We start from the raw sequence: 16,362 nt of genomic DNA, 5'->3' as shown, positions 1-16,362 counted from the left end.
ATAATATAATAGTGTACATACAAAACCATATTATTTCTTAGAAGCTCAGTTACGCATATCACTACAGTGCTGTGTATTCACAATTGATTTATTAACTATTTAATGTCGATTAGGGATTACACAAATTTGCTTAAAGAGTGAAAAACATAGTTGACAAATTTAAAGAAAAGAAAAAAAATACTTCCATAATACTAGGTACATACGTTCTATTTTGGATACAGAAAACATAGGTAAAGTTGAAGGCAAAGTACATTTAAATGTTGGGTTATGAAATGAAGACGATAAATCCCATATCGATATTAAATCTAATCTATAAATTACTATACATTGAACTAGTTGTCAACATCAAAATCTAACACACAACAAGTATACTTAACAGAACTATTATTAACAAAAGCGTATAAACACAATAAAATAGAAAACAAAGTGGCGGCTAAACATTTAAAAAGTCAATAGTATTTTATATATCGCACACCCAGATCAATACTGCACTAAGTCAAAAAATCCCCGAATCGACTTATTTATATAGTTAAATAGGCATTTTTTTCCCGCACATACCACAAAGACAGCCATATCTTTATTTGCTAAAACAGCCAACAGATGTCGTGCTAAGTCTCTTTTGGTGAATGAATAACTGCCTAGTCGTACCACGAATAAGAATTTAATTCGAGTTACAACTTGTTCCTTTATAGAAGCAGCATATAGTGACGTTACGTAACAGTGAATTATTTTGTAATGGTTAAGTATTGTTGAATGAAGTAGAAAATTACTCCGAATTATTTAGATTTAATGCAGTGTTGGTGAATTTCCTGCTTCTGCGGTTTTGATAGTATTTCTAAATAATACTGTATTGGTGACGACGGTATGTTATATTTTTTTAATTATTCAAAAATAGTACAGTGTTGTTTGATAAAGCTGAAAATTAGTTAAATAATGCACTATTGACGGTAAACGTGAATAATGTTATAATTTCTGGAAATAGAGCAATATATTATTTTTTAATACTCAGAATTACTACTTATTATCTAAACTAAAAGAATACTTTTGAAAATTGGTTTTAGAATTTATTTTTAAGAAGATTTAACATATTTTTTGAGATAATGCAGTATTAGTGAATGAAATTGAATATTTTATGTTATTTGGCAGATGATGAAGGGTCGGGGTCTATTGTTGCTTGAAAAGGCATTGGAAGCAACGGCAATCGAGGCTGCGTCAACCACTTCATAAAGAAAAATAGAAATTTGTGTTGAAAATGAAGCAAAAATTTAGATGCATCACCATCATCAATCGTGGTATCACCAGTTACATGATTAACTATCACGGTATCACCTGTTGCAGCATCAGCTCTCGAGGTATCATCTATTGTAGCTTCAAATAAGTCTTTGACACCCGAAAAGAGTAATGAAAGAGATTTTATAGATGATTCGGATCGGAACGGATCCTACTTTTTCTATCCGAAAAATACAAAAATTCCGGCCACCTGTAATACCTAGACGGGTATCTTCGTCTTCCTGCTCAAGTACCTCTTCAGACTCAGGCTCATCGTCATCAAGCTCTAGCAGCTCAAAGTGCTCATCTGACAATGAATCCAATAGACCAGGCCCATCGGCAGAAGATACCCGAAACCGAAGCGGAGCGCGGTGCAAGTGAGATCGGGAGTTGTGTCCTTGCATACATTGAGTTGATACTTGCAAAAAAGGATCCTAATAATGATGTGATGTCATATTCTATAGCGACAATTGCTTTCGGCAACAAAAAAACAAATACTGACTATCTTTCTATGCTTACGCAGTTAACAACATGCTTAGAGTTAATTCCATAAGACATAATTTCTTCCGCGGGCATTCTCGAAACGAAGGGGACAACGTCCACAGTGTAATAGAAAAATAGATTAAAAGATACTTAAAATCTGTTCCTATTTATTGCCCACAGCAATATGCTACTTTAATTCGTACTGCGAAGAAAACAGGAGAGCCGTATCATGTAAAAGAACTTTTACACAATAACTTTTATGCCCTTCAGGAATCTTGGGGCAATAATTTTAATGTGGATGAGGACAATAACCAAGTCAAGTGGATTGACATCAAGCAACTTCGCGTTGAAAACAATATCCTTTGAGTTTCTTCTATAAAACATCGTACAGTGAGACTAATTTTAAGAAAGTTTGTGTTCGAAGGCGCTACAAAGATCAAAACTTTTCTCCGCAATTTCTTAAAGCATATACAGAAAAACAACCTGTGGCTGAAAACAAAAAGAGAGATATAATGGAATTAATTAAAAAATATATTTTTCCTACTAATTATGTCAACTCAGTTACAAGACAGCATTGAATTTAGAGTAGCACAGCACTTACAGGAAACGTAATTTCCTTCATTGAATTGAAAATTTCATATCTAAGTATCCTGTGATTGTTTTATTTTTTATTAAAGTTTAAGGTAGTCAATAGATAATTATGAAAGTAAACTTGTGATGTTACATTAATTTTTGGTTTAAGATTGCTTTTTTTTAGACCCCAAACATGTAAGACTGTTTTTCTTCATAACATAATATAGCTGATCACACTGTCACAGTATATAATAAAAGTGCATGCTGATTTTCATAGATTCCATTGTTTTATTTACTGTTTTATGAATACATTCTTGAAATTGAAACAGATAATTCTTTGTTGAATATTTACGACCAAATATATTATGATAGGATTACACTGCATTATTTCAGAATCAATCAGTAAGAACGGAGTAAATAGAAATAATTTTTATTTTATTGGTTCAATAGTTTTACAACAGTGAATTAACTCGAAGAGTAAGGATTAAACACTTTATGTGAGTTTTTTACAGTAATTAACTAATGTTTATTGATAAGCATTTGGTTATTTACACAATATTTAAAAAATCTTAGTAATAACTTTACATCTTATATGATAAAACAGTTTTTAGTCGATACTCAAAAAAGTTATATTTTGACTTAGTGCAGTATTGATCTGGGTGTGCGATATGACGAAACATTCTAAACTTTTAATACTAGTTTAAATAGTGATTCAAAAGAATATTGCAGTTAAAATAAGAAAATTGCGTAATATAAAATACTTATTTCTTATAACGATTTTGAAATATTGATATGTTTTATGTTGATAAATAACATTTTATATTGTATAAATATACAGGTGCAGTGCAGTGTAAATAATTATTTTGAAAAAAAATAATTTTAGAAAATATTAATCGTATATTGCTTTTATTTACATGAGCTGTGCTCGTTTATTTATTCGGGTTTGTATATTGTAAAGGGTGGGAAAATCATTTGTAACGAGCATAGTATTTTACAAGTGTCGTTAGCACAGAAGTCATTATTAGGTCATTCGCTACCTACTAGAAGTATTACTGCTACTTTTCCCGCCACCCAAAATCGTAAGAGTACTTTTCCGGTAACTATACTGATTTAAAATAGTTCGTTGACTATACCCCTAAACGTTTCATATATATTTTAAGATAGGGATATTTGACGCAAGAATGATCTGTGCGCCAAATATTCTTATCTTAAAATGGAGTTGAAAGTTGTTTTCGGGAGGAATTCTTGCATACACACCTTTGTGAAATTTCATCACATTAGTTGAAAACCTCTAATTTCAACCTTTGATATTAAAAAGAACACTTGTTATTACTTAATCTTAAATCTCCCTTATTTACTTATTACTCAAGCTATTTGAAATGTACAGACATTTCTTGGATGTAGAGGAAAATAGTGCGTAGTTATTATTATTAAACATCTTATTCTTGTACTAGAATGATCCTTAATGTTGCATTTCAAATAGATTAAGATGCGTATTGCGTAATCTACAAAATAAATGTAGTTAGTGAGGGCTTGGGTATAAAACAATATTGATGTTAGTTTTAAATTCTTTAACGTGTAAAGTACAGTGTAGCAAATCTGTTCTAGGTACATTTCAAATTTTCATTCAGAAAAACTTGACTAATTGCACTAATCTTTGTTTTCTGATTAATACAATACTTTTTGTATACGTCAAATTTTATATACGCTGCGGTGTAATTACACTGATATAGTTTTACTGAAAGGGTTTAATTTTCACAGTTCTTTCTGCCATACTAATTATTATATACTATATAAATTATTTTGTGCTTTTTAGATATGTTTTATTGAAGTTTATTATTTTTTTAATAATTGAGTGATCTTAATTTGAAGATACACTCAGCGTCAGCAGACTTGTCCACGAATTCATTTTGTCTTAAAATCCAAGCTGTCAAAAACAATAAGCACATATTTATCTAAAGTTTTATATCTAATATAATTCTCTATAATCTAATCTACATGATATGCCTCAGTTTCGTCTATACTATAAGTATAAAATTGAGCTTTCTTGATATGTTTCGTTTTCGCTAAAACTAAGCGATTTTAATAATTTTGTTAGAAGTTATGTACCATGTACCCTTGAGATGTACATAATCGTTCTTAACAAGTAAATTGGCAAGACATGCGCATGATCTCTTACCAAGTTTCGAATGTATACGTAAAACAATATTATTTTAACAATTAAATTATTATTTTAAATATAATTTTAATATTTGTGCTAAAATTAATTTAAATATAAACATAACAGCTTAAACTTAAGCTATAAATTTTTAATATATTTATAAAAGATGTAATATATCGCAAGTTCATATTAGAAAAAAAACGTCAAATATATTGGAACTCTCAGAGAATTCACAGGTTTAGTAAGGCCGAAGATATTTTTTAACATTTTCAAGACAAGTCAAATCGAGGGATTTAGATTGATTTAGATTGTTCTCTGATGAGCCTATGTAGCATTATATTATTGGTTTATCCTATGACTTCTCTAAGAGTGATGCAATAAAGGTTAAAAAATCTATAAACTATAGTATCCATATGATTAAAATAAGATACACATTTAGAAAAGCTTTCATACTCCTCACGATTGAAATTTTTACGTTAGGCTAAGCAATGTCGTGTGAATTTTACTGACACCTATAGACTCGCCTACAATAAAGCAAAGAAATTACATAGACGGTACATCAAACTCTAACGGTTAGTTTAGAACACAAGAATCTATATCTACTCCAAATTAAAGCTTCCTTCTTTACCATTTCGCTTCTGAAATATATCTAAGTGACCTAACATTATAAACGTTATTTAGCAACTTCCAATTGACAAGAAATAACGTATAGATAAAATATGAAAAACTCATAATATAAATATTCAATCCTAGTCCTTTTTCATTGATAGGATATCTTAATATTGATTTTCTAGCAATTTCTCTTCATTTCCTTAATAACAACGTGTTAAATAATATTTAGGAAACACCATTATATATATTTGCGATATCGATATTTATTTCATAAGTAACTGATTGATGCCGTGTTAATAAGAGACTGTTCAGGCTCACTCCGTATCTTCAGTAGCGTATCCGTATCTTCATATTAGTTTCACGTGGGTTGGGATACGCTGTTTGATGACGTCATTAGATTGGTGAACATGTTGAATTGAGTCAATATTATTACAAGTATTGATTTAAGACAGTTGCAAGGTTTTGTATGAGAGTTGCTAAACACACGCGTTCTATCGTGCATACATTGACAACTCCTAACTAACGGAAAGGCGCATGTAACATTCTACCCTTATTATACGATGGTGGTTTTTGATACAAGTGAATTTAAATAATATAAGAATGGTTAAGTTAGGTACGTCTCAATTTCAGTTATAAATTAAGGAATTTCGTTTATTAAATTTAACTATTTTCAAATATTATTACTGACTCGCCCATTGATGCATAATACGAAAGACAGCAAAAAATGTGCAGAGAATAAATGTAAAATTAACGTAGCGGAAAAGTGTTTTATTAATATTCAGATGTATCAAAAAACATCAGTCACTATCAGAGCTGGAACAGAATTCTAATAGTGTAAAAGGCGTAGTATATTATTTACAAAACCCAGCCTTAAGATCCACCTACAAGCACCAGTTCTAGTTGAAAATAAACATAATACACTTAACTATAAAGATATGTTTAGTTCATCTCAGTCTTCATACTACTACTAGAGTTAGCTAAACTAACGGATTTCACAATCCCATAAGAAAAGGACGCGATATTTTCAAAAAAGAACTCACCGAAAAGCATCGAAATAACACCAATATACACATCTCTAGAAAAATATTTAGGTTTCATTGCTTCAGCAATAAGTTTACAAGTATATATTGTTTTCACAGCTTTTACGATATGTTTCGTTATCTTAACGCTATATACATCTATATAACTTATAAATATATTTGTGTTTTGTGCTTTGTCTAAAGCGAGTGCATCGTGCGAGAATTCATTTTCTACATCGTTAAATTCTTTATAACATTTCAAAATAGATAAAAAATCTTTATATATCTTTGAAAGAACGCGAGAAATTCGTCCCCTAAATCTAGTGTTGTGTAAATTCGACAAACAATTGACGGTATTTTTTAAAAATATATAAAAATTAAAGTTGCATAGGAAAGTGATTAATATAAGGAGTGTGTATAAAACGTTGTTTGGCGTGAGGTGGGGGGATGCGGAGGCGGGTGGTGCGGGGTACACAACGTCTACTTCAGCGATCTTGAAGATGGAAAGCAGCAAGTGCGAGGAGATGTCTTCGTGCTGAGTGTTGATGCGGGCCTTGATTATCTTTAGGACATCGATGCAGGCCTCCTGAAATATTCAATATTATATTAATAGTAGAATGTATAAAATATGCAATTCCAAAAGTTAGGATTTCTATAGTCTTAGAGTCTCAAATTTACTTAAAAAAATCCAAACTTTTTACCTTTTCCTTGTCAAGTAAGGGTTCACCGGCCTCTTTAAGAGTTTCTTGCTCCTTCTGAGGTACACTGGCGGATATTATCACGTTTTCGTTACTTATGTTGAATAGAGTCAGAGTGCAGTTAGTCTGAAATTAATTGAATAATTGTATTTATGCTAATCAAAACATTTGTTCACAGCGCACACATACACAGTCTAATAACATATAATTTCATTGTTTTATTTATTTATCTTTATAGGTTACTAGCAGACTCGGAAAAGTGTTGATGTGGCTAAGGTTTTTGTTATATTACATGGTAGTAAACTATTCAAGGAAAACGGTAGGAGAACTTATATGAAACACTGTTACTTTTAACACGGCGCCATCTGTTAGAATTGTATCAAATGATCAACAAATATTTGCAACTGTACCCGACATCTGTTAGAATCTTTTGGAGTTAACAGATAATTGTGCCTGTCAATTAATTATAGACAAATAATTTGCAATAAAATAAAATTGCGACTATAATTAAAGATCTAAGCTATCCTATCTCTTAAGTTGGACCAGACGCTCATTAAATTTAAATCGGTTAAGTAGTTTAGGAGTCCATCGCGGAAAAACATCGTGACAAGAGATTTATATATATTGAGATACAGAAAAATAAGAATTGTTTTTACTAAGACTAAATAGAATTATGTTAATGACGTGGGATGAAAAATAAAACATGTAATTAACCTGATCCCTAGTGACGTGATGCATATACTGTTGCAGCAGCCTCACAGCATCTTCAGCCCCAAGACCTGTGTGCGGTCGCAGCAATGACTCATCTACTGAACTGAACCCTAGTAAAAGGTACACGCCTTCTGGAAGCCGGTATTCACCTGTAAAATTAAGTAATGATAAGTAAGAAAATCAAGATTAAATGTTTTTGTGAGACTACTGATTATCGCTTATAATCAGTAGTCAACCAATGCTTGTTAAATTATTTAATAATATGTAAGATAAATTTATTGTCAATTTTAAACATGGAACGATTTTGGTAATACCAGAATCGGGTAGAAATCGAGAGAGATTGGTTGGGCCAGATATAGGCAACCTTTGACATGTTAGGGAACAACATTGTGTTGAACAACAACACTCTAACATGCATCTTTACTGCTTTTTGAAATTGTCAAACACAAGTTAACGAAGATAAACAAAAACAAGCGAATAAAAACGAAAATAAACGAAAAACAGCGAAGATAAACGAAAATAACTAAAAGTAAACGAAGGTAAACGAAGATACATGAAACTAAACGAAGATAAACGAAAAGTAACGAAAGTAAACGAAGATAAACGAAGGTAAACTAAGATAAACGAAAATAAACGAAAGTAAACGAAGATAAACGAAGGTAAACTAAGATAAACGAAGAAAACCGAAGATAAACGAGAGTAAACGAAGATAAACGAAAGTAAACGAAGATACAGGAAAAGAAACGAAAGTAAACGAAGATAAACGAAAATAACCGAAGATACACGAAAATAAATGAAGATAAACGAAGATGAACGAAAATAACCGAAGATACACGAAAATAACCGACGATACACGAAAATAAACGAAAATAACCGAAGATACACGAAAATAACCGACGATACGCGAAAAGAAACGAAGATTAACGAAAATAACCGAAGATACACGAAGATAGGCGACCCTCTATTTCTACTCTTCGTTTCTTTCCACCAGACATCATTTTTGTTACTTTTCGTTCAATAAACATAATATCAACTATAGTTAGTAACCACTCAAACACACAAAGTGACAAAGCAAGTTGACGGCTCGAGCAATTCGCTTCTCCAAGTTATCACAGCGGTAGCTCAAATAGAACCGAACTATCGTTCGTGCCATCCAGCTCCTTATATAGGCAAAATCAAGGAATAATCTCGAATGAACTAGTTTAAAATAATTGAGAAGCATTACATCTGTTGATGTGTCTAGTGCCCGTGAGTGTCTAATGTAATATTTTTTTTTGGGTTTAAGGTTTTTTCAAAAATCAAAACAACACTTTCAAAAATAAAACGTCATATTGTTGCGTACCAAGTCGAATGAAGGCAGGATAAATACATTTTCTAAAATGTAACATATATCAATATAAAACAATTTTACCTGGATTAGGCCGCATACAGATAAAGGATCCAGAGTAGCAGTAACATCGCCCTCGGTAGGCTTGATAGGCAGGCGCGGCGTGTGAATAATGCGCCAAGCGGGAGGAACACGGAGCACGGGGGACGCAAGCCACCTTACACGATACTTGGAGAGAAGCCTCGCAGACGCATAGATCAGTACACTCCGCCAGCTCTGCTGAGCGGTATAGCTGGGAACCATATATACATATACAATTAGTTTAATTACAAAACCACATCAGCGTCATTTAAGGCGTCGAAAGAAAAAACGTTGGAGTTATTTTAAAGTGATTACTAACACAGCAAAATAATTTATTGCATACATATTTTTGTTTCAAAATAATTTAATTTTTTTGTAATAATTATTACATAATTAATTCTTTCTCACAAAGTGTGAGTTATTTTTAAAGATAGTTTAGAAGACTTAAGTGTTCCAGATTTATGAGAGGACTGGTGTAACCCCTTAATAATTAAACCTGATGGACCAACCGAGCGGAGTAGCGATAGATACAAATCACATTTTCATTCATACGTCAGGGAATAGTCATCTCTTTTCTTAGTATAAACCATGTTATGTGGACTCCAAAAAATAAACCACTCCTTATATGAAAATTTGATTCGTTTTTACAACAAACTCCCTAACGAAATTAGAAAATTATCACTGAATAAATTCAATGTTCTTGTTCAATATAAATTAATCAATTATAAAGCTTTTCATAAATTTGACGAATTTTTAATGATCCTCTAATCCTTGTTTGATTTCCTCCAGTTCAAACAATTTGTATGACTGAAAACTTAGCGATTAAAAAGACTTGCGAACAGTTAGTAAAAGAAAATTTATAATCAATTTCTCAATCAATCATTTCTGTTGATGTTCATAAGTTTACTTGTTTACCCAAGAAGTTAATGTCTATTTCATAGTTTTGTATACTCACCCGCCTAGTTTCACCCATACGAATAATTTGTTCTTTATCATCACTCTCTGGTTTCTTAACAACGCAATATTTCGCCGGCTCCAGTGTTGTTGGTTTTGGGGTAGTTGTGGTTGTTGTTGTAGTGGTTGTAGTCGTTGTAGTAGTACTAGTTGTTGTGGAGGTAGTAGATATTGCGACAGGTTCGGAGATCTGAGATATTTCGTTTGGACCAACAGTTTGCTCTGACATTGTTGTAATTGGGCTTGGCTCTTCGCGGGATTTCTAAAAAAAATAAAATACAGGAATTATACATATGAAACTAAACTAAGATTGTTTTAACGAGTATCGAACGAATATTATGTTATAATACATTATATAATAACTAAGCTAACGAATCGTAATATTTTGGTAGAAGTATGTTTTAATCTCATTAAACATCTAATATTATATATTTCATGTGTATATCTTTCATTATATTTTCTTCTACTATTATTAATAAAAAATGATATTGTATATGTTCTGATAGACACAAAAACTTCTTTAAAAACCCAACGAGTTTCATTTATCACATGATATTCAAAAATCATTGTTTCAAGCGAGATATAATGCTCTCTGAAATAAAATAGATACTAAATACTTTACTACATATTTTTATTAAACCTTATAGAACAACAATTACTTGTAGTACTTCAGGCTTCGATACATGTTCTGAAGTCCCATGCTGGGTGGTGTGACGATGGTGGTGGGTTGTTGTGCGGTGGTGAATCGCAGGTTCCGGTGCAACCGTTATGTATCGGATTCCGTTGTCGTATGGAGTTGTTGTAAGCAGAGGACCATAAGTTTTTACGTGGTAGTCGCTTTGAGATTCAACTGTAATATATTGATTAATTACTGCATAGTGTTCATTAATACCTGTGGAAAAGGAAATTCGTGCGGAAACTGATATATAGTCACGTTATATTATTAACATAATCGTTACTTAATTACTTTTGTTGGTAAGTTCTAGAAGGGAAATGTTTGTAGCTATAGCTTTAGCTACAAATCTATGCGACTTCGACATAGGGAAATTGACGTCATCACTCCTACATTAATCAACAAAAGTGGGAAGTCACGGCCAGCTAGTAGCTTCAACTGTCCACACATGCAGCGAGTAACACACACACTTCAGTAACATGCAGTATCATCGCACACAGCTCCGAGCCACTGCAAATTACGCGATATCCTGTTGGAATTCACTGGTATCTCAGACAATCTGGCATCGGAAAACACTCTTAACACAGCTCTTTCAAACAGCTTGATCGATCTCCGGACTTCAGGGGACTCACTGTAGCGACACCTATCTACGGCTACAATCACACTGTGAAAGGCGCTACCGAAATTGTATATACGTAACTTTTCAACCGTAGGAGCTGGTTGATCATTCACGCTATGGTTGAAAGAAATCTTCAGCGTGCATTCTTCACGTATACTATAATGTAAAACAACATAGTGCTTCTATGCGGACTTACCAACACAAGGATTAAGCCACAACAGTCTCTGCCAACCGAGACAGTCATACAGTTGTGCGAAATCAGTCCCACGGCATGCGCAGGCGGCTCTTAGCTGAGTACCAAGAACAGCTACAACGGCAGCGCGGCAAGCGGCTGGAGATCCGGCGCAACCCTGGGTCACGGCGTCAACCGCACACCATTGTTCGTAGTTCTCCAGACGCATTCTGGATGGAACCGAAGTATATTCTTATTAGTCAAAATTCTGTTATTAAGTTATATATGGAATATTATATCAGCAGTGTTGGCCTAGTGGCTTCAACATGCGACTCTCATACCTGAGGTCGTAGGTTCGATCCCCGGCTATGCACCAATGGAATTTCTTTCTATGTGTGTGTTCTTTGCTCGAACGGTAACGGAAAACATCGTGAGGAAACCGACGTGTCTTAGACCCAAAAAGTCGACGACGTGTGTCAGGCACTGGAGGCTGATCACCTACTTGACTATTAGATTTAAAATGATCATGACACAGATTCAGAAATCTAAGGCCGAGACCTAAAGAGGTTGTAGCGCCACTGATTTATTTTTTTATCATATGAACACTGAAATACAACTTCAATATAAATGAAGATGGATACGACGCGAATAGACTGCGACTGTCATGTAGGACGTGCGATGGAATCACGGTTGTGAATCAATTAATGTTTATCTACATATGCGCTATTACCACTTGTTACAACAGTGATTTGAGGGAGTGGTGTTTTAAGTAGGTATCGAACATATAAACGAAATATTATTACTTATAAGGTACAACCCTTGTAGTACAAAAACCACGTATAATATCTTTTAACTTAACAAAATTTAAGATTTTAATTATATTCTATCAGACCTAATTTTATACAATATGCTAAATACAACTCACTACCATATAAAATTGTTAATATAAAAACAAAGCTCCATTTCCAATTTAATTATCAAAACAAATTACGATGATTAAAACAAACAAAATGTAACGAATAAATAACAGAGATCGTATCTGCACGGAAATTCAGCATTCATTTTCGCAGTGAATGTTTGAATTCAAATTGCTTTATTGCTCGATTACGTAATTATAGTATCACTTATGCCTACGACTTTAATATTAGCAGAAGGCTTACTATTTTATGAAGTATTGGATAATTCAGAAATTTTATGGAACTAACACGAATGCAATATTTCATATACAATGTGCCAATTATAGTGTGACTGAAGCTTCAACGTATAAGTTTATGTTAGTGAAAGGCATACATTCTTACATAGCAGGTAACAGTCTTTTGTTTTTTAGGCTATAAAGCAGTATAAAAGGGCTATTCTATACAAATGCAACACACACACCATCTGATTGCCTTGAATTATCTGTTTTCATGGAATTATATATTTTTATTATTACATTCGGAATAGCTTCAATCTATTCTATTGTTATATCTTCAATATATGAGAAGATATCCGACTAACTTTTAACTACTATCGGATTGGCGTCTTGGCTTTACCTGAAGTATTACGTAATAAATAAAAAATAATAGTACGTACATAAACGTAATAATTTTTCGTAGGAATCTTAGAAAATACGTTTTCAGGCACAGTTTAGACAATGTGTGAGTAATATGTGTAAAAAAGTAAATAATTACTGTTGACGTTATATCCAAATAAAAAAAAAATCAAAGACCTACTATAGTCAATACCTAATACTTAACCAGCCCCTAACGAATAAGTATAGGTAGGCTGGATTTGTATTCACAAAATCTGGAGTAGTCGTTATCGAGATAGATGCGAAGACAATCCCTAAACCCTTAAAACTTAGTTATGAATCGGCAATTTGTGTAACGTACCGAAAATCCCCTGCAGCCAGATAAATGCTCGAATAATGTCGTACAACCTTTTTATCCTCGCTTAAGTAGCAGCTTAGTCTTAGTACACATAAGATGTTTTGGGGTGTACAATCCTGTTATGGTTTAAACATGCGTTAAGGCAAAAGATACGATTTTCATTTGTTTTTCGCGTATTATTAGGCGCTCGGCGCCTGGCGCGCTGTCTTAAATAAATTAATTTTGTTTAAACTAATGGCGCAGTAAGCAGTAAAATTTTCTTCCAGAATTTTAAACTTAAATGGATAAAGCATGTGACCGACAAAAAAGAAACTGCATTTTCTGCCCGAGAAGTCAGTTAAATTTTTATTAGTTAACTTAAAAGTTAATTCACCATACAAAAATGAATAAATAATTTTAAGTCGTAAATATATTCTTAAAATATACACATTTGACCATGGATCCTGAAAATTCTACAAATTTACCTCTTGCGGTTGATTTTTAATCCATTTTTTAATTAAAAGTGCTTAAAATTTTTATTATAAATAAAAATTCGAAAAATCGTTTGAGGGATCAATTTTCTATCATAAGTACTAATAAAAAATATATATATATAGATTAAATTATTATGATCAAGTGGTAAAAAGGGGGGTCCAGTTGACGTGATCTTGCTCAGATCACAATTGGATTCCCGTTACCTACTACTATTACGACGAGACAATTATACATCTAAGTCTTAGAAGAGATAATGCCGTAGAAGTGGTTTATTTATAAGACAAATACAATCACCGTATTTGTAGCGTACCTTGAACATTTTTACATTTATGGGAGTGATAAGTATCAACTAAGAATTCGAGACATGATCTCATTTGAAGTGTTAAGGTCTGAGATTTCAAGAGAAACCAAGCCTTCAAAAGGGAAGTTTTTATTATCTTTATTTAGTATTATATATCGTTCTTCGATGTAACAGCGTTGAAAAGCTTTTTATCCCTAATTGTTGCCTGGTGTAGTAGGTTTGATATTTCAAAGGACAAATATTATGCAGAATTAATACATTTCACACACGCGATTTTTCGAGAGGCTTTCATTCATATTTTATTTCACAAGTATTACATTCACTAAGTGAAAAAATTTAGTATAGGTTAATTATCTACACCGAGTTATGAAATTATTTGAAACTAAGCTATGTTCTTACTTTATAAATATTTCTTGGTCATCCAACGCTTCTTTGAGTCTTAAGTAATTAACAAACTTTTGTTTATTTAAATGACTTTAACGCAAACACTAGTAAACTAAAAGCAAATGTTTTTATATGATTTTTTGTTTATTTTATTACAACAAATCTTTACGGGTTAGTAATCAAAGGATACTTGAGTTGGGAAACCTCGTTCTTTCGATGTAATTACATTCTTTATAAAGTATTTACAGACAGTTAAAATTAACTTTATACAGACGGTTAACATTAAAAAGAAATGACAATAAGAATTATAAAGATTATTTTACAAAATAAAACGCGATTACCAGAGCCGGTGCTGTGTAGTTGTTGGTATTGAATTTCGGTATAGTTTTCTCAAAATCCGTAGCGCTGATTCGTAGGCACACACGGTACAAACACTCAACATGGACGTTGGGGCTATGATAACGCTACTGAAAGCACCAGCGCACGTATGTATTATCAGAATTAGCTATTCTAAAATGCATCGATGAGAGATCGCCGTTGAGAGAGAAAAATAAAATTCCAGTATTTGTCCAAATCAAACCGTTCACGTATTGCAACAATATTGGATTATCCTTTGGCAAATTGTCAAGAGACGTCCTAATGAAACGTAGCAAATTGGCTTAAAAACGTATTCACCGTTATTCAACTACGTGATATAAACGCAATGTTGATCACGATTAGTGATGACCATCTGCTATTTGAACTGCTATACTGTTATATTTTAATTTGAAGAAATGTAATAGTTAATCGTAACTATTATGAGAAACTGCAATTTGTGTATGCACATATTTTTTTATTTTATAAAAAGAACACTGAATTGAATATCACGACTATTATCCATTTTCTACTTTTAGCTGAATAGACAAGAATACCTTGAAACACGTCAAAACTTTTACGAACTATTAGTTGTTTTATCAGACAAAATACATTGGCAGACTACAATTCTATACTTGGTAGTATTAATTATGGTATTATTAATAGTAGGTAAGTATCCCAAGTTATTATAGTTATATCTAATTTCTGTGCGAGTGTTAACTAGCGCGTATGAATTCCTAATTAGAAATGATAGGCCATACACTCATATCCAAATGGTATACACTCGGAATGGATTCCTCAAGGAAAAAAGAGTGTACGGTCCTAGCAAATCTTGCGTTGTATAGTTGCAGGTGAGAGCCGGAAAGACTTGAAGCGAGGTGAGATACGTGGCTCAAGACTACGATCAAGGAAGAACGCGATAGAGACGCGCCGTGGACGCCCTAGTCATCAAGTAGTTATAAAACATTAAGTAAAAGTAAATGCATCTTGAATGCGAGCCCGGTCATGGGTTTAGACCTGGTACGTTTTCATTCTTAAAATACCTGCTATTTCCGTTTATTCATAGTTTTCACAGTGATAGACACTGTATGCGTCCTATTCAATTTGGTAAATTCGCACGGTCAATCGATTCGGTTAACATGCCTATTGGATATAGCTTTCAGAATATATCCCATTACTGCTGATTGCATTCGTGCCAGCTGTGTGACAAATCTATTTGGAATACTCGTCTATTTCCGATCGCTAAACGAAATTAACTAGAGTTTTGTTTTGGTGTAAATGTTTTAAAAAAATATTAAAACAACTGGCATTGTTTTTATTTCCTAGAAAGTGCGAAGATACTTTGCATCCGAAATTTGAAAATCGAATAGAAATACGATTACTTTCCTACTTGTAGTCTCTTACCCTTGAATAGGGCAGACACATTTTCACGTGGGTTTTATTGTTATTTTTTTAACTCAAGGATGTAATATACATATGTACAGTACTTTCTCATACACATATGCATTACCAATATAGCAATAATGTAGACTAATGCGGGCTCTTAAAAATCTTTAGTATAAATCTAGACTGTCATAATTTTGCTAGATTTATAGACGATATTAGCCCCTATAACTCAACCGTTGTGAT

At 32.7% G+C, this 16,362-nt stretch overlaps 1 protein-coding gene and 1 long non-coding RNA gene across 3 annotated transcripts in view; one reads left to right on the top strand and one right to left on the bottom strand.

Annotated features, from left to right (window-relative positions):
* Positions 1–463: 463 nt before the first annotated feature.
* Positions 464–2,658, top strand: LOC123689662. The gene is made up of 2 exons (XR_006750580.1): positions 464–862; positions 1,147–2,658. It is a non-coding gene; the product is annotated as an uncharacterized LOC123689662 (long non-coding RNA).
* A 2,008-nt stretch (positions 2,659–4,666) lies between these two features.
* LOC110998980 overlaps positions 4,667–16,362 on the bottom strand; it is a 129,783-nt gene continuing 118,087 nt past the window's right edge. For both annotated transcript variants that reach the window (XM_045630799.1, XM_045630800.1), the window contains 7 exons: positions 11,377–11,582; positions 10,548–10,738; positions 9,890–10,150; positions 8,938–9,145; positions 7,530–7,675; positions 6,819–6,941; positions 4,667–6,703 (listed from right to left, as the gene is read on the bottom strand). In XM_045630799.1, the coding sequence (XP_045486755.1) occupies positions 6,038–6,703; positions 6,819–6,941; positions 7,530–7,675; positions 8,938–9,145; positions 9,890–10,150; positions 10,548–10,738; positions 11,377–11,582 (1,801 nt within the window). In that variant the 3' untranslated portion in view covers positions 4,667–6,037. The remainder of the gene's footprint in view (positions 6,704–6,818; positions 6,942–7,529; positions 7,676–8,937; positions 9,146–9,889; positions 10,151–10,547; positions 10,739–11,376; positions 11,583–16,362) is intronic.

Source organism: Pieris rapae, chromosome 13 (genome assembly GCF_905147795.1).
Source record: "Pieris rapae chromosome 13, ilPieRapa1.1, whole genome shotgun sequence".
Classification (NCBI taxonomy): Eukaryota; Metazoa; Arthropoda; class Insecta; order Lepidoptera; family Pieridae; genus Pieris; species Pieris rapae.
This window is presented reverse-complemented; position numbering and strand designations above follow the sequence as displayed.